At 34.7% G+C, this 25,873-nt stretch overlaps 1 protein-coding gene across 11 annotated transcripts in view; it reads left to right on the top strand.

The window, feature by feature from the left end:
• The window catches only part of Robo2 (roundabout guidance receptor 2), a 1,247,873-nt gene that overhangs the window by 742,044 nt on the left and 479,956 nt on the right, over positions 1-25,873 (top strand). For all 11 annotated transcript variants that reach the window (XM_013503739.1, XM_005375549.2, XM_013503734.1 and 8 more), the window contains exon 2: positions 21,277-21,603. In XM_013503739.1, the coding sequence (XP_013359193.1) occupies positions 21,277-21,603 (327 nt within the window). The remainder of the gene's footprint in view (positions 1-21,276; positions 21,604-25,873) is intronic.

The raw sequence follows: 25,873 nt of genomic DNA, 5'->3' as shown, positions 1-25,873 counted from the left end.
CTCATTGACAGTTTCTTTCAGCATAGAAATAGAAGACAGAAGAACAACCATGTTATCTATCCTGTATATACATACATACAAAATTTCTCCTTCGTTCCCTTCTCTTTTCCCACATCCCAGAAGCCCTTTACTCTTCAGTGGTTTCCTATCATTTCACAGTGTCTATCATACCTCCGAGTTTAAATTAACTCTTTCAAGAAAACAGAAGAGTTTAAAGGCTCTCAATATAAAGAAAGGATAAACATTTGAGAGGGAAATGCTAATTAACCTTGATCTCCTCAGTACATGATATGTACATGTATCCAATTATCACACTCATAAGTATGTACAATTATGATGCCCATTAAAATTGGAAAAAGGGAGACTTTTAATGAATACTTTTATCACCTGAGCCAGTTTTATGATTCCTAAGCTGGAATTCTAAGCATGGAATTCCTTGAATTCCTAAGCATTCAAGGAGACAAGTCTACCTCAAATATTTTACTTATCAAAGGGAAAAGGGGTTTAATCCAAGTACCAAAGCAGGGTCAGGGATGTAGCTCAGAGGCACAAGAGCCTGCCTGGCAAGGGTAAGTTCCTGAGTTTGATTCTCAGTACCAGAAAAAAACCCAAAAACCAAAAAAAACCAAAGCAAGTATCAAAGGAGAAGGTCTGAATGGCATGAGTTTTCAACTCTGGTCTTTGTAGCACACAGGCACATAGCAAGCAAAAGGTTTGCTTTAGCAATTAATGAAACCATCAATATCCTTAAGGTCACTGTTTTCATAAGAAAGGCAGTTTAAAGTAGTTTGTAAACTATATCTTCTTTCTACTCATATAGATGGACCTCATTCCAGCACTTGAAATAGTTGTATTATCAAAACCTAGCTTTCAAAATGAAAAATTGTATGTCATTGAAAAAATACACTGTTTTGTGCTACTTTACAGTTAATCATGTGCATAGAGACATATTTAAGAATTTACAGCACAGAGGAGATTCCTTAGCGTTTCTCCTTTAGCTGACATTAATGTTTTCCTGGAACACTGTCCCAGCACACATCTAAGTACACTGGGTGTACTAGATCACTTTCTACTCATAATGCCGAATAAAATCCATTATCACCATCAGTTTACACTTAGGTGCCAAGACAGTGACTAATTTGTCCAAGTTGCCGACTCCCAAATCTGAATCTCAAATTTGAGTTCAGAGTCAATGTTCTTCATTGTCCCCACTGTACTATCTTATAGATATATTTTGCTTTAGAATTAAAAAGGAATATTTTACATGCATAACCTCAATTCTTAACACAGTATCTAGAAGTACATAGAATTTTCAACCCATTTTACAGGTGGAACAGCTGAGGCTCAGAAACAAAAGTGCTTCAGCACCAAATGTGAGACTGAACTTGGTTTTCTTTACTAAGATATTTGGGTTACTCCTGGCCTTAGGGCTGAGATACAGTTGGGTTATTTCTTTGCCTCCAAATTCACCATTTTTCCAGAGCTCTCTGATGTTTCCAGTTTTTTTTAAATTGTTCTGAAAACCCAGTGACCCAGTCACCCACAGGCCGTATTTTTCATATCTTTCTTGTAGTCGGGTTAATAGAAATAGGTCATACATTCAGTTGTTTAACTCACTGTTAATAGTTTGTTATGCTATGAAGCACTTTAATATTTCTCTATTTCATAATGTTAATAAGACTGACTTCACTTCAAGATAGTATAGTCTTATATTCTTGGCTAGTCTTAAAATTTTTTCTAATAAGGAAAGTAATCTTGAAGTCAATTCTTTATTTGATGATGTCTTGAAAATATCATAAACACACATTTTAAAAATGTGTTATCAAGACATTACATAAGAAGTATGGTTAAAACTAATGAAACCAATCTCATAGTCTCGTGAAGGGTAGTTCACTGACATTTTTGCCCTTTTATGTTTTTGGAACCTTTATTTCTTCATTTATGCTAATTACTGTATGTTCACAGTAGTTCTTATTCCACAGGTAGTGCTGTCCTATCCATAGGGGAATGTTGAATCTGTAACCTTAATTACGGATCACAGTGGAACTTCCACGGGAGTGAATGTCAATGCTAGCTAGAGGATGTATTGTTTATATTCATATGCTTCAGTGAATAAATTAGTGAAGAGTTCTAAAAATCAGAAGGTGCTTTGCAGAATATGTTGGTTAACTAAATTTCGATCTCAATATGACCGTGGTTATCAGACAAAGTCCTCCAATTCCATGAGCTACATAAGGTAGCTTTTTAGATCGCTCAGTATTAAATAATATTCTCACCCCATGTTTGTTAACCTAAACAACAGATTGAATTGTAAAGCAAGCTTGACAATTGAGAGCACATTTCGCTCTCTTCCTGTAGTTTTTTTCCCCCTTTTCTTTGTGTCCTGTGTTTCTTCCCAAGCAGTTTTATGCAAATGAGCCAATTAATGGTAGATAAAATGGTCTTCCTACCTCGTGGTGTTTATAACTGCAAGGGCAACACCGTAAGTCACGTACCTATTCAGGGGCTTCGATAGGCCACCACAAAGGTCTGATTAGCTTGACTGTGGGAGACAATTGCAGAGGCATCTGCTCGGTTAATTTTGAGAGAAAATTTACCAGATGGAGGCTGAAGATTTAAGTGATTAGAAGGTAGTAGATTGGAATACAAATTGGATTAAAAGAAATTAGATTGATATAAATCGAATTGAGTCACAACAGTTTGTGTTGTTCGTACCAAGGGCCAGTGGATTATGGGAGAAGCAGATGCTCCAATGAGATAGGAATTAATGTGGCTTTGACAGTCCATCTGCGAAGGTCTGAATATCGAGTATGTCCCTAATCTCTCTCTCCATTTATCAATGCCATAACGTTAATTAGTACTTCATTCATTAAGTTACTTACAGGAGAAAAAATCTCACCCCTATCCCCTCTCTGCTTGAGAATTGGTTATTTTGCCAAGAATTGGAAAGCTGTTTTTGGCCGAGCTGGCTATAGGAGACTGCAAAGGTGGACCTAGGTCCTGTCCCTCATGCTTCTGACCACTATGGCGTGAACACAGCAAGCTGGAAATACTTGCTTGTGAGTTCTCTTCATAAAGGGTCAGTCTGAGCCATGAGTTAATGCCTAAGCGGAGTTCCACTAAAAAGAGTAGGCATATTAATCTGATAATTATATATATAAAGTGCATTCTGGTTTTTATAAGGTATTCACACATTTTATGTAATGGAATAAATACTCGGTATTAATGTTGAGTGTCACCTTCCTCCTTAAGGGGAAGAATGGGACAAATATCGTGCCCATAAATATGTACTTGGTGTGTGTGTGTGATAGCTTTGTGATAATTGATTAGCTTGTGGGAAATTGCAGGTTACTAACCCTATCATGTTACCCAGTACTTGTCCCAGATTGTTTTTTGAAAAAAATTAAATGAAATTAAAATAAATGCATCATTTTAAATGCATGTGTTTGTACTGGGAATGCAATGTTTTAAAATCCAAGGGGTATTGACATGAAGCCTCTTTATTACCTTTGGACATAGCAGTGAAATTCAGCATAAGACAGTCGTGTCTTGGACCGAGTCCAAGGGAAATGAGCCAGAGGAGATGCAAAGGTGATCTCACCTCTAAGTAAGCCCGAGAGTGTGTAGCCTCTAAGGACAGCCGTGTAGAAATGCCCCAGTGTATTAATAATAATCAGGCAAATTCAACTTCTGGAGACCAAAGCAATGAGATGGGCAAAAATGGAATGCTGAATCCTGCGAGGCAAGAAGCATAGCATTAAAGGTTGTGCCAAGTCATTCAGAAATAATTGTGCTACAGACAAATGTGGGCCGCCTGCCAGTGTGCAAGTAGGAAGAATTTCTATTTTTGTTACGTGAAGAAAGGCAATGGCTTGTACAAAAGCATCGTAAAATTTTTGCAAAAGCATTGTAAAATTTTTGGTTCATCATAGACAATTCTATGGGCAAGGAATGCTTCAGGCAATTTGTTAATATAAGAATAAGACCTCTACGTGTATCTATATCTGCGTCCATCCTTCACCCAGCCTGGCTAAAGTCATTCCCGGCATCCTCTACTTCTTAGATGGTTTTTATAATTACTGTGCTCTTAAAAGAAGAGCTAAAGAAGCTGAATGCTAAAGAAGTCTGATGCTTGTAAAATCTTTATTTCTTTACTTTGTAAAATCTTTATTTCTTTACTTTGGAAATAACTTGCCCTTGAAGAACCAGAACTGAACCTGAGATCATTCTAAATCCCCTCTCTGCACACATCTGCTTGCGCCCATATTTAAACAGTTTATGAGGCCCATATTTCTAATTGTATGTGGATGCTAGTGGATCATCAAGACAGAGGGTATCAAGCTAGATCCCAGCGAAAGTTTGAAAATGAGTGAGAAAATGCATGAACTCTACAAAGTACAGAGAGTGAAGCAGAATTATCCACACCGATAAAGACCAATCACTAAACTTTGCCGTTTACTGTTGTGATATTAAATAACACCTAAAAATAATTTAGCATCGAGAGGTCAGTCACAGGTTTCTGTTTTGACACTTCAGTGCTCCGTCTAATTGTCATCTGTCTAATTGGTGCTGGTTGTCTTCGTTAGGAAGCACCAGTACATCAAGGTGGTGCTTATTGAGCCTGTCAAAGTCACACACTGCTCTTTATTCATGTCTTTGTTTCCATGACTGATCACTGGTTGTTTAGGACATTTTTGTGCCCCAATGAGGATAATTAAAGTAATCACTTGGTTGTACACTAATAACAACAGATATACAACCTCCTCATTGGCTGGTTGTTGATAGACTTTAGACATTTGCTGATTTTTTCCTCTGTGAAATATGGTTCAGTGTTTTTTGCACATTTGAGTTCAAATTCTGCATAGTAGACGAGGCTGGTGAATACTTGGCAACTGAGTTGATGTGACTACACCTTTTAATTATTATTTTCTAATAATTTCATAAAGAATATTCGAGGCTTAAATTAAAGACCCTCGTAAAAGTATCCCTAAGGCAATGGGAAAATAATAACCTAGATGATATCAGTGCTGCCATTGTTACTTCAGAAGTCATATTTTAGGTATTTGACCAATGGGCCTGTTATCCACATGGGCACTTTGGATAAATATATCAGTCTCAGCTATTGCAATGAAGTGGAGACTCTATATTTTATTTTTTCTATGTATTTAATGTATTTTTTTAAAAAAATATGTGTTGAACTCAGAAAATGAGAAACATAGCCAAGTTTTAATGTAGCAAGTGATGTTTTTGCCTTTTATTATGGATCAGTGTCACACAGATATCATGACACCCTGAGTGAATGCTGTCTAAGAATGCTGAGCCATGGCATGGTTGGTTCAGAGTTTTGCGCATGATCTTAAGATTCCCAAGGCAATTTCCTTACTTCTAGCTGTGTAAACAGGATTTAGAAAATTCCAATATGCTGTTCAGCTGGCTGAATAAGTTGATTTCTACTGGCAAGGGGAGGAGAAAGAGTGTAGAGCTCCCCATGAAAGTTTGAGATTTGCCTAACAGTACTTCTTCGTTTGTTTAAAGTAAAGCTGTTCCTAGCTGTTCTAAATTAATTGTCCAGAAATGATGAGAGAGAAAAAGAGGAGAAAGAGAGAATGAGAGAAAGCCAGGAGGCTTTTGAAGTAATGTCCCTGTGAAACGGAATCCCATGAGAGCCGATGGCAGTGGCTTGGAGAGGCAGAAGGAACTTGGAGAGAGTGTCTGCTTAAGTTGATAGGAACGAAATCAAAGAGTTAAATACGTAAGAATTAGAATTTTGAACACTAGTAATTTAAAGGAAGATGGAGGCTCACAAGTCCAAGCTGAGTGTGGACATTATAGTTTAACAGAACTCTGTCTCAAATTATACAGTTTGAAAAATGGGACGGTGATGCAGCTCACTGTGAAAGCTTTGAGTTCAATTCTCAGTACAAAGTAAAAGGAAAGAAAAAGAGCAAGTTTGACGGAGATGATATCAAGAAGAGAAGGGTGCATTAGGGGACAAGGAATCTCAAATTTGAATGAGGACTGATCGCTCCAGCGAGCACCTGAATGAAACCTAGCGCTGTTCTTAGCTGGGGACACAGACCTGGAGGTGCGGCTGCTCTGCCACAGAGGCTGCACCTGACACAGAGAGGGAATGACTTCTGTCTGGAAAGCACGGGGAAAGAGCAGAGGTTTACAGCACACACAACATGGGAGGCATTGACTATTGATTCTGATGTTATTACACTTAATTCAAACTTTTATTTCAATAGGTTACATATAATTCAAAGGCTTTTTATTTGCTTTTTGTTCTATTTCTGATAGAAATTTATAAAATAGTACGATCACTATAGCAGTGGTAGTGAACCTATGGCATGCATGCCACAAAGTGTGGTGTGTATTTGCATCACTGAAAGTTCTAAAAGGTTTTCCATCACTGCCCTGTAGGTTCCTTAGAAAACTAAAAGGAGAAATTCCATTTGAACCAGCTATTCCCCTTCTAGGTTTTTTCTCAAAGGCGTTAAAGTTGTCATATTACAGAGATACAGGCATACTCATATTTATAGCAGCACAATTCATAGTAGCTAAATCTTAGAAGCAATCTAGACATATTGTCCATCAACAGATGAATGTATAAGGAAAATTGTGGAACTTACATACCACAGACTACTACTCTGCTATAAAGAAAGCTAAACTTGAGTCATTCCTAGAAAAATGTATGTGCCTTGAGACCATAAGTTTAAATGAAATAAAGCAGACACACAAGGTTAAATATTATCTTTTTAATTTTTTTTAAAAAATGTATGAACAAAGAAAATTTTATCACAAAACAAGTGAATAATAATAGTTAATACACTGTGAATCATTATATTCAAAGCAGTTACTCAGAGTATAAGAAAAAAACAAAAAGATTATCTCTTACAAAGAAGAAACAAACAGATAATAGAGTAAAACTTTCAGTGAACCAGGAGAAACTGGTAGTATGAATGAAACACATTAGCATAGGTATTACAATATTTTTGGAAAAGCAGAATAGGTAATTTAGGGACTTACTTGCAGTAACCTGGTTTAGGCTATATGAGAAACCAAAAATATAGATATAGTGCAAACTAAGGAAAGGATAATAGGAAGTAGGCAGAGAGATGATTCTCAAATAGGATGCAGCTCAAGAGCTGGAGGGAACAGGAAGGAGGAGAGGGAAGGGAGATGAACACAGAGATTAGGGTGTTACACACAGGCACCAGCGCCCCATAAGGCATGTAAATATCTAAAGTAAACATGTACTGATAAATTGTTCAAAGATTTATAAGAAAATTAACTAACCAAATGTTTCTTGTTTTTACAAAGACTCAATATCATTCTGCCTATCCTTCAAAAAGCAAACCAAAATTAAAAAAACAAAAAAAAAAGGCACGCACACAGTTATTACTGCTTCCTTTGAAGTAGAATATCTATACAGAATACAGAGCAAACATCATCTGCTTAAATTTGAATGAGCCCTTCTCATTGTCTGCTTGATTTTCAATATCTGCTTCTTTATAAAATTCAGCTTATCCTGACTTTATGTACTGAATGCTTGACTACAAAGTCAGGTTTTTGTGTTTTAAAAACACCACACTGTTCTGCACTACCATTCTCTTGTCTTTCATGAGCACTATAGATCTATACATTTTTATTTCCTTGCCTGTCAGCATTTTCTCTTTCAGCATAATCCAGAATAATTCTGTGTGTTTCATTCCTTTCGCTCTGTGACAAGAAAGCGTTGCGTTTTGAGGGTGGCTGGCTGGAGGTTAATTCCATGTCCACATGGTAATAGCTCAGGAAAACCTAGGATGATCGGTTTCATTTGATCTCTTGTCTGATAAGGCTTCAAAGTAAATGGATTGACTGGAAAATAACATTTTTCATAAGTTTTCTAGAGACGCAGATGTTTTCTTGAGAGGCCCAAGGAATTGAGTCTCATGTATTTCCATGAAAATTCAAGCAGAAAAAGATCATTATGAAACATTTATAGCATTCTCATTTGCTGCAATTCTCCATTCAGCAGAAAAATAAGCTCGTTTTTCTCTACACACACAGACTCTTTTAACTGAAAACTACTCAGTATTTCTGTTGCAGCAGTGATGTTATCTGATGATCACTTTGTTCTGAAACAGAAGACAGCTCTTAAAAGGAAATTTAAGGTTTTATTAAACCACTCACTTTAAAAAGACATCAACAGATATCATTAATAGACAAAAATGAAGAGAAAGTATACCCCCTGAAGAAAAGTATCCTGACCATTAAGGTAAAAGTATCCTGACCGTGAAGGTAATTCACATTCCTTATCTACTAAAGTAACTCTAATTTACAATCTAAATGTAACCAGCAATTTACATAGCTTTAGTAGAGGTGTTTCCTGAAAATGATTATGATTTACCAAATAAAACTGGAGAAAGCATTTTTTCTCAAAGTGGAACTCAAATTTATACTCAGTTATTATTTTAATGCAGTGTATAAAGTAAGGATAGAACTTAAACTTGAAATATTTCCACAAGATGCAAAAATTGTGAATAAATTTTGTTCTATGCTATTTGCAGTTGATTACACATGGTGGTACTTTAACCTATGTATTATATCAAAAGTCTTGTCTCAGGTGCCTTTTTATAAATATCTCACTTAGTCTTCTGCATGCAGTGAAAGTGAATTTAGGTGAGTATCTGCAGAGACCTCCGCAGAAATGTGATGCTGTCGTCTGCGTACTGTTTGTTCAACTGTGAAAACCCATTCACTCTGAGCATGATAGTCCAGGGCAAAGCAATAAGCTCATGTTGTATTCAGCTACTTTAATAATCTCTTTTTCTCCCAAGGTAGGAGCTTGGGCAAAGAATTCCAAGAATATCAAGAAAAAAAATCTAATAAACGGTTCCCACCACTCATGAGTAAAGTTGTTGTTTCATCTTTGGGGTCACTGTATTCATTTTTGTTGTAGACCTTTTACTGCAAGAGACCTAGTCTCACTTTAAATATACATCATATTATAAAATTATTATTTTGAGATTTCAAAGAAAAAATATGTTGCTTTAACAGGTTGCATTTTCTCTACTACTGGTGAAGGCTTCATTTTGGATAGTGTCTCATAATATTCCTGTTCTTGTCATGTAATTTAATTTAACTTATGTTAATGTTTTTTCCACCAATATTATTTGATAGCTCTAAACCCTCTCTAATCTTCTAATGTGAAAGTTGCAAACATAGATGCTTCCTGTTTATGAACCATGCAGTGGTTTTAACATTTTTATGAGGAAAAGATATCAGAGAAGAAATAGCCCATTTCTATAAAATAGAGTGATGCAAGAAGTTATCAAGTATCTATATTTGTTTAAATTCTAATGAATATAATTTATGATTTCTATAGCATGCCTAGATGTTAATGCTTGGTGCTAAAGTCCTACATACTTGATTTGTCATGAGCTACGAGAGAAATTTCCTTAATAGTTGCAAGGCCTTTTAATAAAAATATAGCCCTCCTACAGTTCTATTGAGAGAATAACAAGATTGATTATGTTTATTCATGCCTTTATATAACATTGAGTACCTAATATTTTTATCTTTTAATGTTAATGCAGTATATTGCAAAGCTAAGATACATAGCATTTAAAACATAAACCCTTCAGGAAGTTAAAACATAAGCTGTGTTACTCAGAATGACCTCCAGCTTGGTAGATAGGAACAGTCAGTGACAAGAAATCAGAGGGAGATACACAGCAGCGACATTCTGAATGATCTATTATGTTATGAAAAGAATAAAATCTTATAGAATGGTGACCTACTGTCTTTTTGTAGTCACAGTGATAGAGATTATACTTAATGAAATTGTTACATATTGTTTTAAAGCAAATAAAAGTAGCAAACGTTAACTGAGTGCTTAGTTTGTACTTAACACATACTAAAGCATGACTTCATCTACTTGGTGATGTTACTGACTTAGTACACTGTCTAGCATTTGAGTAAGAGCAATTTCATGCCAGAGTTCTCCCACCTACCTACAATCTACAGTAAGGCTGAAGATATATATTACCAATTTTCAAAAAGGCACATACACACATACATAGAAAATATTGTACCCAGTTGCTGTGATAGTATGCCTTCCTTCCATTCCATAAAAGGCAATCCAAGGTTTATGATTCACACTTAAGATGATAATGGAGGAATGCAATGAGGCTCAGACATGAGGCCAACTTCTCTAATAGTAGAATGCTGGCTGGGAGAGAACAAACCTAAAATCAGTGTCTGTGAACATCATTTGGATGTGAGGCAGCTAATGCGTTTGACTCATGGCACTATACTGTTTTGGTAACGATTGAGCTATTACTCTTTTAAGGAGCTATCTGGACTGTACTAATATTTTAAATGGATCTTTTAAAAATCCTTAACATACAAAGCAGTAAGAGACGTTCACCTGCATTTCTAACTAGAATCATCGAATTTCAATTTTTCATAGTAAAACATTTTAAATTGGAGGAAGATATGTTAAGAGTTCCTTCCAGTCAAATCAAATCTACTTAAGAATAAATATTTAACAAAAGTCACCATGCAGGTGTTAAAATATTAATAGTCCTAGAAATGATGTTTTCTAGTCATCTGTAGTTACTAAGGTTAATGTAATTGCTACAGAATTTTCAGAATTCATTGCTTAGGAAATAGAATTGAAAGTTAAAATGTTATTAGTATATTAGGAATTTGTTTAAGTAGCATGGCATTTCTTAGAGTCTTGTTCACAGTTTTCATAAAATTATATCAATGTTTCCTTTTAATTTTAAGGATAAAAGAATGAAAACATTAACAAACACAGACATTTACAAAATAAGACAAAAACAATAAAGCAATACAGATTTTACAAAATTAAGCATTGTTTAAAAATTTAATGAGTTTCATGATCATTTCCTTGCTTCATATTTTGTCAAATGTGGTTATAAACCATATCAAAGTATTATAGATATGATTATAAGAAGCTAAATTTGAAAGATGATATCTTTTCTGGAACAGGGATTGTTTTTATCATTGGAAAGCAAATCTACATAACCCATGAAAACCTCTGATTTGGTGGCAAATCACTCTTTAAAGTCTGCCTTCAACCATGTAAGATGTAGCAAATTGATTTGATATAGCATTGGATGAATATCCAGGTTAAAATATCAACTCCTCACTGAATTATTGGAAAATGAATTTATAAAGTAGGGAATTAATTTATTATTTCTCAGGGGGAATATCACCCCTAAAATTTTCCTGGAAGCCTTTCAGATTAATGCTTAAAAATTTCCCTTCAGAGTTTTAGAGACATGCCCTTGTGTCCATCCCTGGATTCCATTGCCTTTAGCTACTGATTGTAATGCATACATACACCCGTTCTGCATCTTTCCCAAATGCTGGTGCTCTGTTTGCCCTGGTGTCCAACTTCTCAGCCAAGGTCAGTGGCTCAATACCTTGGATGTGGGCAGCCAGAAAATACAATGTTCTAAAAAGCCATTAAACCTCATCCGACAAAGGTACTATATAGCATGGGGTGATGGAGAAGAAAGGAGAGAAAATTGTTCAATTTTGATATTTTGAGTAATTTCTATAAATAGTAGATAAGGATATAAGTACGTTGTGAAATTCAAAGAAAAAGTTTTATGAATCTGTCTTATACCTTCTTTTGAAACAGCATCCCATTCCCCTTAAAAAGAAGGAAATTTGAAGATCTTTAGTAAAGGGTTTATTTTAAATAATTAATTAAATACTTACTGTAAAGATAACTGTCAATATATTGCCAGTTGGTCTTTGGTTGATATGATTTGTCTATAGACGCATACATTTGTTACCATTAAATTCCAGGGCAATTTGTTTATAAATTCCAAGTGTTACCTAAGGATTTTTTTTTAAAAACTCTTTTACATCATTGTTGGTGCTTGGAAGAATCTTTAAGAAGCCATGTTTGTGATACCTGTATGTTTAGGGGGAATATTTTGAGCTTGAGTATCACTATGTTGCACAGGGTGATCTCCAACTCCCAGGTTATCGGGGTCCACACTTGTCAGCCTCCCCGGTAACTGGGACAACAGGCATGTGCGACAGCTTCCTCATAGATTTTAAGAGCAGGCACAGCACCTACAAAGGCCAACGTTTCCAATCTGTACTTTTCATTAGAAGTATGAACATTAATTTAAAGTATACATCTTTAAAATTTCGCTTTGTGTTCATAAATTTAAATGGCTGCTCTTTATTCTCTTTTCTATCTGTCCATTAAGTGATCATTGATGTGGCAGCCACAAAATGACAGGTCAAGCTACTGGACAATGGATTTGTAACAACTCATTATTTCAGTTGCTTCAGATTTGAGGTGAAGAAAGGATACCATAAAAAATGTTAGGCAGTTAACTGAGGTCATAATAATCATCATATAGTGGCCAGAAAGTAACACTAAAACAAACCAAACAAGCCAGAACACGAAACAGGAAATGACTATAACTTAGTGTGTGGAAATTTCTATTTTAGAAATCAAAAATATAGGTAAGTAGAAGAGGTAATAGATGAAACATCATTCAGAAATAGAACTTGCATTAATAATACATCCATAGCTAAGAAAGGCAAGAGTCCAGTTCCCAGATTTTGAAACTTCAGGTCATTATAATGTTTTTTTCTCCTCATTTTGTAGAATGGGAAGTTGTTATAAGAGATAACTAAGTTTTCTGCCTGGTTTTCCAGAAAATGAGGCAATACAGATGTTGCGTGCCATATTGCATAACCAAGAACCTTCAGAATCAGTGTTTCTGGTTGACTTCTCCAAGAAATCTGTTTTATCTTGGTCACTTCCTTTTTCTCCACACATACAAGCCTTAAGTTCTAGGAATTTGAAAAGTAATATTTCTAGGTCTCAGTTTCAATGCTATTTCTATTTAAACTTATTTTTATTAATCTGGCAATGCTATGCTTCCAGAAGAAATGACAATCTTAGATGTTTGTTTAGGCCGTAGCAAATTAAATCCTTCCTTGTGAGAATTTAAGTAATGTTCAAATATATAGAAGATTTTGTGTTTCCCCCAAACTGATCTTATTACCAAATCTTATTACTGAATAGGGCCTCAGGACAAAAAATATCATGAAGTCCATTCTCATTTTGTTCTCCCTCACCGAGGAAGTGTGCTGAAATTCAGTCTTCCTGAAGATTCAGTGTTCCAACAGGGGTAACAATTTGATTGAGTCAGGAAGTGATTCATTAAATCCATTTCATTACAAGTTATTTTACCTCAGTAATCCATGTAGACAGCATATGCAGTGACACTGAGATATGTTTCTTTCCTCTAAGGAAATTTTAAATAGGATTTATTTGAAAAAGAGGAAGCATTTTAATTCTGTTGAAACATAGAGTAAAACTGTCATCCTGCTCTAGGAGAATATATCTACCATGCAGTCAAACATTAATGGAAGAATTATTGTTTAGAAAAGAGAAGTTCGTGTCAACGTAATTAGTGTTGTATGGGCAAAAGTTTGGAAAGAATATTTGTAGGTATTATAGAACAAAAAAAAATTAGAAAGATGGCATGTTTATTGCTTGTCCTGTTAATCGATTGACATATTGATTGGTCTGTCTATCTATCTATCTATCTATCTATCTATCTATGTATCTACCTATCTAACTAACTATCTATCTATCTAGCCAGCCATCTATCTATCTATGACATCTATTTTAATCTAGTAAACCAACTGGTGAGATGGGTGTGTTTGATTTAAATCTTATAAAAGTGAGGAAAAATAAAAAGAATATTATCCAGAAAATAAGGTATGTTTTAATTGCTGACACATTGCTTACTCCTTGTGCTGTTTCAGGCATGTCTCACATTTTCATGTAGTATTACTGTGATTATCAATCTAAGATGAGGATCATATCAGGAGATATCTCTTTCCAAATTGTAGTAATTGTACAAAACTCTCCAGGATGAATTTTACTAGGATAATATTTTTGGGGAAAGACACTGCTAAAACAAATGTAGGTTTTATGGAACAGGACACATCATTACATTTTTAATGATGACAAAATGCATAGAAATTTTGCTGGAAGAAAAATTGTTCTTTCTCTGTCCTTAATTTGTCAAGAATTTTTTCTGCTCTCAGAAAAGTTCAGAATCCATTGCTTCATTTATGCATAGACTAACAGTTGATAGAAGTTTCTAACTGGTTAGTGAGAAATGAAGTTTAGTTCCAGAAAATTCTGTGTTCCAACTGAATAATGAGGCAAGGACATTTTAATTGGAAATACATGAAATAAAACCCACAAGTGCTCTTGTACATGCTTTATCCTTCTTTACTATACTGTATTGTGTAATGGAAATCACTTCCTAAAAACAAAAGATATTTGGTACTCACTGCAAATAAATGATTGAATCAATAAAACTAAGCTTAACTATATTCATGAGATATGATTTATACTTCACATTAAAAAATTCAAGAGCTAATAAACCACTTAAATTTTGAAAAATTAAATATTTTATCAAAATCATAAAATCATTGCTTGAGAGTCTCAGAAATGCAAATATAATACACTATGTAAATTTGGATACATTGAACATTATTCAAAGATCATCTGCACCCCACTGATTTATTTTGCTCCAGAATCCTTGTGTCTATGCATGGCTAAGTGTGTGATCTTGTCTTGGTAAACATGCTAAGACTGCAGCTCCTTAGCTCCTTTCACTGATAAATTCTGATGCATCTTATTCACTATGGCGATCAGCAGTTTGCATTTTTAAGAAAGATTCAAGTGGTTGAGTTGGCAGAATATATACTAGAATTGGAACAATACAAGGATCATCTGGCCCTTGGGCAAGGATGGCATGCAAACTGAAGAAGTGGTTCATATTTTTAAAAAGCCCAGATGATTCTGAGAATCATACTTAAAAATAAGAAATATGTTTTCTGTTTAAAGTATGAGCACTAGTGTTCAGGTGATTCATTTTATAAGATCAACTTTAGAAGGTTTGGGAATTAGCCTAGTTCCAGTGTGCATTCTTATCTTGCTTCTCCATCCAGTTTTGAAGACTCCTGGCTCATTCAGGATAAAGGGCCTTGAGTTCTTATTCTGCCTCTACTATCAAATAACTATTTTTCAGTTTAGACTCTTAAATATTAAGAATAAATGTTTGATGTCTTCTTTAGGATTCTCAGATTATTTTGCATTTCTTAGGTATATAAAATAATACTTAGTGAGAGTGTAATAAAATGTTTTTCATGAAAACTTGACTCATTTAATAACTGGAGGATAAAAGAAGGAGTCAGATTTGATGTTACCTGCAAGCAATGTTAGGATTGTATACAGTTTTCCTGATTTACAGCTCTCCTATTTTTTTCTTTTTTTTTAAATCACGAATCCAACTCAGGACATTGTGCTTGCCAGGCAGGTGCTTGTACCACTGAGCCATATCACCAACCCTCTCCTCTTTCTTTATATAGGAGTTTTGAGTATTTCATATTATATGTGCAATATTAACATTACTACCCATGTAATGTATTCAACATACAAACAAGATAGTTTTGTGGTCCTTATGAAAGAAACAGAAATATGGAATGAATTTATTAATGGAAATTGAAAAACATTTACTCTAGAGCAGGGTCAGCAAACTCTTCCTATGAATGACCAGATAGTAAGTATTAGCTTGGTGGGTGGTACACACGTCCGTCTTCCTTCCCCTTCTTCATCCTTGTCCTCTTTCATTTCCTTCTTCCTTCTTCCTTACTTCTTTTTACAACAGGTTAAATCTATGAAGCACCTCAAGGATATGTAAAAACTGATTAATTCATCCTGTCCCAAACTTTCAAGTCCATCTGAATCCCTGGAGAAGAGCATAGGAAAAGGAACATTCAGCTTTCATAGGTTTGGGCAGGAGCCTGGGATTCTATGTTTGAAGAATGTCTTTGGAGGATGTCTCCATTGCTAACTGAGGGCCATACTTTGGCTGTAGAAACATTTAATATTAAACAGTTTCATGAACCCTCAGGAGATGAACATCCCCGTCCCCTCTTTACTCTTTGGTTTCAAATTTTCAATGAGGCTGAGATATCAGCTTTTTAAAAAATGATTAGTATATATTTGTGATAAATAAGAATTCCAATTATCTTGGAGAATCAGTACATACATACATCACATATTAATCCTTTTTACTTTCCTTTCTGCTCCTTCTTGTACCCACCTCCCTTCTTCCCCAGATGCTGTCTCTACAGAATCTACTTTTCTACCATTTCTTTTCTACCATTTCTTTTTCATTTTGATCTTTAAATTATTTTTACTTTGGCTTTTTTTTATTAGGGAAACCATGTGATATTTGACATTCTGTGTTTTTATTTCACTTAGTATTACAGTCTCAAGATCCATTCATTTTCCTAAAAATGACTCAAATTTATTATCCTTTATGGCAGAATAGTACCCACTGTGTATATATAACATCTTTTTTATCCATTCTTCTACTGATGAGCACATAAGTCACTTTTATAATTGAATTATTGTGAATTGCCCTGCTGTAAATGTGAGAATTCATATGTCATTGTAATACAATGAGTTTTACCTCTTTTGGGAAGGTACCAGAAGATGGATGTTTTGATCACACAGAAAACTAACACCAGCACTGTGGAAATCAGTGTGGAGAGTGCTCAAAAAACTATAAATAGGGATTTTGTTTTTGCTTGTTTGTTAACCACATAATTGAATTATTTATCTTGATAATACAAGCAAAATAACCAGTAGCTTTCTAGTCCCTGATAATTTTAAAGGCTCAAACCTCCCTATTTGAAAATTTAGTGAAATACATCCCACCCACTGACCTGCTGCCACCACCACCACACTCCTCTGCTAGCAGTCTCACTTTTCACACAATTACAAAGAACTCATGGGCCTGCATATGATTTATATACTGGTTCCAGCAGAGGGACTGTGCTATACGTGTTTGATGTCTGAATTCTAGGGAATTCAGAATTAAACCCAGTATTTTTAATAACATGTTAAAATTTATATTACCAGTTCATTCATTCATTTATTCATATATCTGTTTTTCTAATCTCTTTCTCTATCTGACTGGTGAGACCTTTCAACTTTAACTTATGCTCTAATGAACTGTTGCAGTCCTTATAGTTGCATTAGAATTTGAAGTTATAAATGCAAAAATAACCTCCCAATGTTCAAAGTTAGCACAAATTATCTGTATTTATTATTTGTTTAAAATGGTTTTATTTAAATACAATTAATGTATTACAGAATTTTTTCATTTAAAAATACAGTATGATGGTTTTATGATATGCTTAGAGTTGCACAACCATTACCATACTCAATTTTAGAATATTCCAGTCGTATTCTAAAGAATCTCATCCTCATTAGCAGTAAATCCTCAGTCTCAATTTACCTTCAATTCATTCCCCGTACCTTGGGCAACCACTAAGATTTCTTCATCTATGGATTCTCCTCTCCTGGACATATAATCTGAATGAAATCATAGAACATATAATCGTTGATGACTACGTACTTTCACTTATGAATTCAGGATTCATCCATGGTGTATGTGTATCATGACCTTTCATTCAATTCTATTAGAATACTGTTCTTTCATGGATGCATCACATTTTATATATTCATTCATGATATACATTTTTAATTCATTCATCATAATTCATTGAGTTAAAAGTATTAGAATGTTTCTGCTTTTAGGTATAATGAAAAATACTGCTATGAATATTTCTCTATAAATTTTGTTTGGATGTATGATTTCATTTTTCCTGGGCATATAGTTAGCAGTGGAATTATTGGGTAACATGGTAACTGTATGTTTGAGATTTTGGGGAACTTAACAGAGTGTCTCACAAAGTGGCTGTTCCTTTTTACACACCTGCCAGTCAGCAGTGTGTGAGGCTTTCAGTTTTTCTGCATTCCTCACAATTGTTTTTAAAAAATGTAAACATCAAAATGTCTATAAAGTATGTCTCATTGTGATTTTCATTTATATTTCCAAAATAAATAATGATATTTGATATCTTTTTATTTGCTTACTAGCTATTTGCCTAACATTTTGTCTAATTTATTACTGTCCTTTGTTCATTTCAAAATTTTTAGTTATAAATTCTCTATATATTTTAGATATATATCTTAGTTGTAAAAGTGATTTGGAAATTTTCTTGCAGATTCTGTAAATTGTCTTATTTATTTATTTATTTATTGTGTTTTTCTAAGAGCAAACACTTTAAAATTTTAACAAGTCCAATTTATCTATTTCTGCTTTTGTACTTTTCGTGTCATATCCAAAGATGTTTTGCCAAACTCAAAATTTGCTGAAAATTCATGGAAATTTGCATCTCTAATATTTTTAATTGATAATTTTTACTCTATTGTTAGGTCACAGCAGTTCTTTTAAAGATTTTATAATAGCAGTATTAAGGTGTCTATAAGAATAATGTGTCCTGATGCAACATCAAAATCTGTAACATAGATACATGTGTCATAAAGATAAATGACTAAAAGTCTCAGGATTTATTGTGTATATTGCATTTTAAATCTTATCACTAAATGGTTTAAATATTTTCCCTCCTTTTCTTTAAAATCCATTTTTTAAAATTTCATTTAATATATTTTTTATCTTGTTCAGCGTTTATCAAGGACCACTAACTTGTAAGACAGGAGACAATTTTATGTAAAAATAGCACCCTAGAGATGTGAAGACTTGGCTTATATACTTTTAATAATACTGCAGTGGTGAGAATGTAGATATTTATATAGGAGACCAGAGGAAAGCAAGGAAGATATCTATGTGAGGTGATTATAGCCTTGTAAGTTTTCTGTTAAATGAAGAAAAATACAAAATTATTAATGTGCTTTTACCATTAGATTCTATGGCCATGGGTTCAGATCTTTACATTTGAGACTATGTAAGAAATTTTCAAACTATATTTAGCCATTCTTATTTGAATACTTTGGAATTCTTAATTTGCCCAGAAGATCTGCTACTTAAGGTGTATCAATTAGTATTGTGACACACATAGCCTTATGCTTTGGTACTCTTCGGTTCTGTTTTACAGTTCTTACCTGTGTGCTGAAAATTATACTTTTACTATAGGTACTCAATACTTGTAATACAGATGTTCATTTTTATGGATCTAATGGATAAAAATGGCAGTCAGCAACCTTTAAAAGTTAATTATTTCAGAAAAGAAAAGGTTTGCACATGACCGAATTAAATTCCTATGATTCAATTATGCATTTTCCTTTAATACTGAAAGCAAACTGGAATTACAGTGAGGGGTAAATTTTACTTAGGTTATTAAGCCAAAATGTGCTAATGTTGGGTGATTGAATGGAAAATTATAAGAGGAAACTTTTAAGAAGCTCTTATGTACATCATCATGTCAGTGGATGTGCTTATTACTTTTAGAATCTTCTTATAATCAATTTGCAAGGGCTGATAGTATGTTTTCATGAATAAAGAATACCTATTCCTTATAAATCAAAAGTATCCAAAATAGCACAGCGAATTTGATCTTAAAATACCAATAAATCCCTCTCTATTTCTTATAAATTGTGCAGCCACAAGGAAGTTATTGGTACTACATTAGAATATTCTGTTTCTATAACAAAATATCTGAGCCTGAATGCTTTATAAAGTGAGAGGTACTGTCTGAAACAAAACTTTTATGTAGTTTACCATTTTGAAAGTCAAGAGCGTGACCCTGGCATCTGCTGGCACTAGTGAGGGCCTTTTTGCATATCACAGTATGGTGGATGGCATAATGATATGAGCATGTGTAAGAGGAAGAGATCACAGGGCAAGTCAGGAAATCAGAGGCGTTAAAAGACCAGGGTAATTCACATCATTTGAACTCACTCTTTCTTGTAAGAATTTACTCACTCTACAAGACTAGCAATAACCCATTCCAAGGGTTACATCCACAATGACCTAACCTCCTTCCAGTAGGCCTGAACCCCTCAAAATCCTACAGTCTCTCAATACTGCCACACTGGGGCCCAAACTTTTACCACTTGGACCCTTGGAGAACAAATCACATTCACAGTAAATATATATAACATGTTTACAGTTCATAATGGTTATATTCCTTGATTTCTTGTGCTGAGTTGGTACATGTACATATTTTAATTCCTTTTTTTCATCCCTTTCCCTCCCTTGACTCCCCCTCCCTCCATCTCTTGATCCCTTTCTTAAGAAAATCTCCCAAATTCTTTCCATCTATTTTATTTTTGTTCATTTATAATTCAGATTTCCCATGTAAGAGAAACCATGCAGTATTTAAACTTGTCTGATTTATTTCACTTAATATTCTTGTCTCAAGGTGTGTCCATTTTCCTACCAATGACTCAAGTTTTATCTTTCCTGAAAGAGTTAAAAGTAATGCCTATATTAAATGCCGTTTGTCTCAAACTCCAAGTTACCTTTTATGTTTACTGGCCACATCAACTTCTTCCCTGAGTGTAAAATCCAGTATATGTATTCTCCCATTTCCCTTTTCCTTTCCTCTTCATGATACTCCTTGAATCTGAATGTTTTGCTCCTTCAGCTGGCATATTTTCATTCTTAACAGACCAGTTTAAATGCCACTCTTTTTGTAGAGGTCTTTTATTACTTTCTGGTTAGGGTTGACATTTGTTTCTTTTTCCCTATAATGAATTTCTTGTAATACCACATAGCCCTTCATTTTAACATAATGGCTTATACTTGAGTTCTTTAGAGATACCTGAGTTCAAATAATGTTTCTGATTATTTAATATACACTCCTGGACAATTGATATCATTTCTTAAGTGGCTTCCACATCTGTAAAATGAAGATAATATTGTCTGTCATTTGCAAGTGTCTATTGTGTTAAAGTCTGATAACATAGCTCCAGCACAGTGAATGGTATCTATGTGTGTCTTCTCACTACCTGCCTGCTTGGCTTACTTACCCAAAAAATAATAAGCATTTTGAACACATTTAGTCTTATTCCTTTTAGTCCTTATTTTAAAATGGTGTTCCCCTTGAAAATATCTGGTGCTATTTTCTTGTTATGGTGTATGGAGCATGATAAACCTAACTCATTAGAATTAACATAATATGGCCTTAGCCTACAAAAAGAATGGGGAAAACTTTAGGAGATGTATAGAAAAATAAAAGGGCAACAAAAAATGCAATAGCCTTCAGTTATTCAATTCAGTGAAATAACTGAACAATTTAATTCTGTAACCATGACCTTAAGTGAAATAGAAACTATACAAAAGGAAATGTTAAAACTTGTCTTCATTCTATCCTGTTTCGTAGGATCTCGTCTTCGCCAGGAAGACTTTCCCCCGCGGATTGTGGAACACCCTTCGGATGTCATTGTCTCTAAGGGAGAGCCCACCACCCTGAACTGCAAGGCGGAGGGCCGCCCCACGCCCACCATCGAATGGTACAAGGATGGAGAGCGGGTGGAGACCGACAAGGACGATCCCCGGTCCCACAGAATGCTTCTGCCCAGTGGATCCCTGTTCTTCCTGCGCATTGTGCACGGGCGCAGAAGTAAACCCGACGAAGGCAGCTACGTGTGTGTGGCACGGAACTACCTTGGTGAAGCAGTGAGTCGAAATGCATCTCTGGAAGTGGCATGTAAGTGAGCACAGGAATTTTATATGTGCGCTTTTATTTCTTTTTACTCAACTTTGATTTTGCTCTCATAGATATTGATGCCTAAAGAATAAAACAACACTGTATAATTTTACTTTGATTTCTTCAAAGAAATCTGGTTAAAATAGTATCAGTCTAGGTGCAGCAACTAATATATTTATTTAAAATCAATGTGGGGATTATGTTATATTGAAGCATAGCAGTAATATAGTATGCTTATCGTATTTAAAATTTGAATTATTAGTGAAGATATACTCAAGTATTAAAGTTATTTATGTTAAAATGAAACATTTACATGTACCATGGAATCAGATATGATGCATAAGTCCTATAGATAATCACATATACTGTATTCATAAAACTATAAATATAATCACATAAATTATATATAATACAGTTGCCTATATCTATAAATATAACTATAAAGTTACATATTACATTATTGTATATAACTATAAATATAATTTATATATATATGTGACTTCTAAATATTTTATAAATTTTCAGAAGCACACATGTTCTTTTCTGTAGATTCTTTCAACTCTTTTGCTCCAGGCTGAATTCAGGAATCATTATTCGAGTATAGTAGAGAAAAAATATCAACAATAGCATATATTTAATTTTGATCATCTGCATCATCTAAGGATTTGCTATGCTGTTGGCATTTTTGTTGATTTCTTTAGTTTTGTTTGTTATACATGTATATATTTATCATGTAGGCCAAATAGCATATCTAAATCAAATTACCAGTTCTTTACATTTATTCAACACAGATTGCATGATCCATTTGACTTCATGCATTGTTTTATAAAGCCAATTACTAATATATGAAAGATTGCTTTGGCTTACAGGTAAGAATTTGGAGTTGTAATTTAAACAGTGGTATATAATTTCAGTTATTTGTTTTGAGGAAAGCTTTTCTCTAGAATGAATTGTGAATGACATGGTACCAATTGCACTTAAGAAAAGTTTATACTTTTTACACTTTCTGGTCATAGTGTAAGTTTTCAGAAAGAAGTGTAATTGAGGGATTCCAGATGCATATGTACTTATGTAGAACTGGGACTGGCTTGCTAGATAATACCTACTGGTATCTTAACTTAGTAAAAGTTGGTACCTATAATCACATGCTGCAGGGTTTCTTACTGTGTCACTCAGCATGAATATGTGTACTGAAATTTTCAAAAATATTTCCTTGTCTTCACATATGAAAGTGTCGTATACTACTTCTAGTCAGCTATCCCAGTAAAAGCTGTTGTTCAACATTCAGTCTTCTGATCGATAATTTTGACTAGGAAAAACCTAGAACTCATGGAAGATTGAAATGTATAGCTCCAATAGTAGAAATATTCTCAGACTCCAATTTTTTATGAGAACAAACTCAAGGTATATAAATAGCAGAACATTAGAGAGCAGAGCCATTTTGCACTGGGGTCCAGGTTTTCCCTTTTTAAATAAAATGCTACTTCAGCAAAAACTGTTGAGGTTGCAATCACTTTATTGATATTTTAAATACACAAAGTACCAAGAATGCAAATATTCTAACTTTTCCACTTTTAACTTGAAATATCTTATTTCCAGAACTTTGTTCATATTAAATATTTCCAAGGCAAATTCTATTGACTTTCATCCCATTTCCTTTATGTAAATATGACAAATTATTCCCCCATTGTATAGATAAGAAAGTGAAAGAAAATGAAACCCACAATGCTAAGTAACCGGGATAGAGATAGTAAGTTAGGGAGGAATCTAGCAGCAGACCCTAAGGCTTTTAACTTTTAATATTATTAGAAGAAACATGATATAAAATTTGGCATTTTTTTTTTTTTTATCTTTTTGAGACAGGGTCTCACTATGCACTTCAGGCTGGCCTTGAGCTCACACTGTAGCCCAGGCTGGTCTGGAACTTGCAATGATCCTCCTTCCTCAGCCTCCCTGGTGCTGGGGTTACAGGCATACGCCACCACGCCTCGCAACTTGGCCTATTTTAAATAAATGAAGTTTTCTTTTCTCACAATTTGTTCTTTTATGTACTTAACATCAAATAATTGTTTTTAAATCTTTAGCTCATTTTGCTTCTCCAAATTAAAGTTTGTCTAAATTGGTCAGTCATTTTATTATAGTGCAGTTATAAACATTTTGTTTCTCTGAGTTTTAGCTTTGTTAAAATTGCTCCCAACACACATGCATCTTTTATTTTTATTTCAGCTAAAGGGATTACTGTCTTTCCTAATTGCATCATTAATAATGAATCCAACTGTTTTAGGAGGAAAAATTTAAACCATGATTCATTTTCATGTAATGTGACAGTAGCATTTTTTATTTTCAAATAAATGAGCTTTAAGAAATGCTTGAATTACTTACGATCTAGAGAGGAAAATAAGAAGGCTTCCAAATTGAATTTAGCTAGTGAATAAAATTCTTTCTTCTAATGCCCTGTCAACAGTTCATGCCATTTGAGGCAGCACAAGATCAAATAATATTCATTTGTATGTGGCTCATCTCTTTCCATTTCCTCATCAGTCTTTTCTATGTCTTTCATGAAATATATTACCACGAAATTTACTTCTAAGCCTTGTGATCTTTTCTTACCTATTGGTCTTGACTTACCCAGCGTGAGCTTGTCTTACCTATTGGAAATGGTTCAAATCATATTTAGGAACTATAGATTATATCACTTTATGGTCAGTTTGGGAACATGGGGTGTGAATCTCAGATATATGGGAAAACAAGTGATATAAGTGAAAACAAGCATGTATGGTCAGTTTGGCTTATTCATTGACATGCACATGAGGTATTAAGGCAACAAATCTCATTTCTATTAAAAAAAGAAAGAGACTCAATTTGAGAAATATCTTTTCAGTAGAGGCTGAGGCCATAGGAGTGGCTGAGAGCAGAGATGGTTGTCCAGGCCAGCTGTGTGTAGGAAGCCGTGAAAGCGGCCTGACACCCTTGCTAGGAACACCAGCGTTTACTAGTTAGCTAAGGAAGGTAGCACCAATGCCAGAGTTCAGGCTCAGAAGACACATTAGAGGAAGGGCATGTGGGCCATGAAGGGACAAGAAAATGAATCCATTTAAGAAAGAGCAAAGGGCCGGCGCCATGTTTCTAGGACATTGGTGTCAAATACAAAGTAGCTGTGGACTCTGGCAATGGAGAGAGCGCACATGGGGGAAGGGTAGGTGGTGGAGTTGGGTTGCGGATCATGCCTGTACTTTCAAGAATGTACCTCTAAGTTGGGTGTGCCAAAACTAGAGTAGGACATCTCAACATCTGCAGCACCGCCATCAGCTGGGGGATCAGATGGTTCTCTCTGTGGGATGGGGGCTTTATTCCATACTGTAGGCTGTTTAGAAACATGTTTGGCTTCTGCTAGTAAGATACCAATAGGACTTCCTTCTAAGCCCATTATATCAACCAAAAATGCCTGCTGCAGACATTGCAAAGTGTCCCTGGAGTACAATTAGATAAGACACTGATTCAGTTCTATCTAGGTTGTCTAGGATGAGTGCAAGCTGGATGTAGTGGTGCATTCCTTTAAATTCCAGCATTCAGGAGGCCAAGGCAGGAGGACTGCCATGAGTTTGAGACCAGCCTTGACTATACAGTGAGTTCTTGTCTCAAAAAGAGAAAGCATGTATCCATAACTAATGAACTTAAAGCTTTTTACTGTGAAAGAATTACTGATTTTTAAAATAGTGGGTTTGACTCACTTTGCCTCACCTTGCTTTTTATTGTAATTACAAACATACAGGATTTCACTAGAGTATAAAATATAAAATTTTATTAAGAGCCATCTAGCTTGATTTGTTGTGAGGAAATCAACCTGTGATTTTCTCTAGCATGCTCATTTTCTTTTTGCTTAGTGTATATTTCAGATTTATGCAACTGAACAATACAGTAGAGGACCAGTGATTGCAATGGAGATTTGAATTACCTCATTCTTGTTTTTTCTTTTTTTGAATTGGAATAAAGTAGCAGTTGAGAAAGAGCTTTCAAATCACTCAAACTGAGGAAAGGGCTCTAAGGAAAATGTGGTTTTTAAAGAGTTAGAGAACAGTTGAAGGAGCCATAAGCCAAGGACCCAGCACTCAAGAAGTTAATGCCTGGTTTTCTGATGCGGCCACAGGGAGTGCAGGGCAGAGGGGTATAGATAGGGTTTCGGCCCTGGACCAGGGCACTGGAGCAGGAGCAGGAGCAGGAGCAGGAGCAGGAGCAGGAGCAGGAGGAGCACAGGGCCCTGCATGCAGGC

The sequence above is a fragment of the Chinchilla lanigera genome, unplaced genomic scaffold, assembly GCF_000276665.1.
Source record: "Chinchilla lanigera isolate Chin_1 unplaced genomic scaffold, ChiLan1.0 scaffold00006, whole genome shotgun sequence".
Taxonomy (NCBI): Eukaryota; Metazoa; Chordata; class Mammalia; order Rodentia; family Chinchillidae; genus Chinchilla; species Chinchilla lanigera.
Note: the sequence above shows the minus strand (reverse complement) of the source record. Positions and strands in the feature narration are given on the sequence as shown.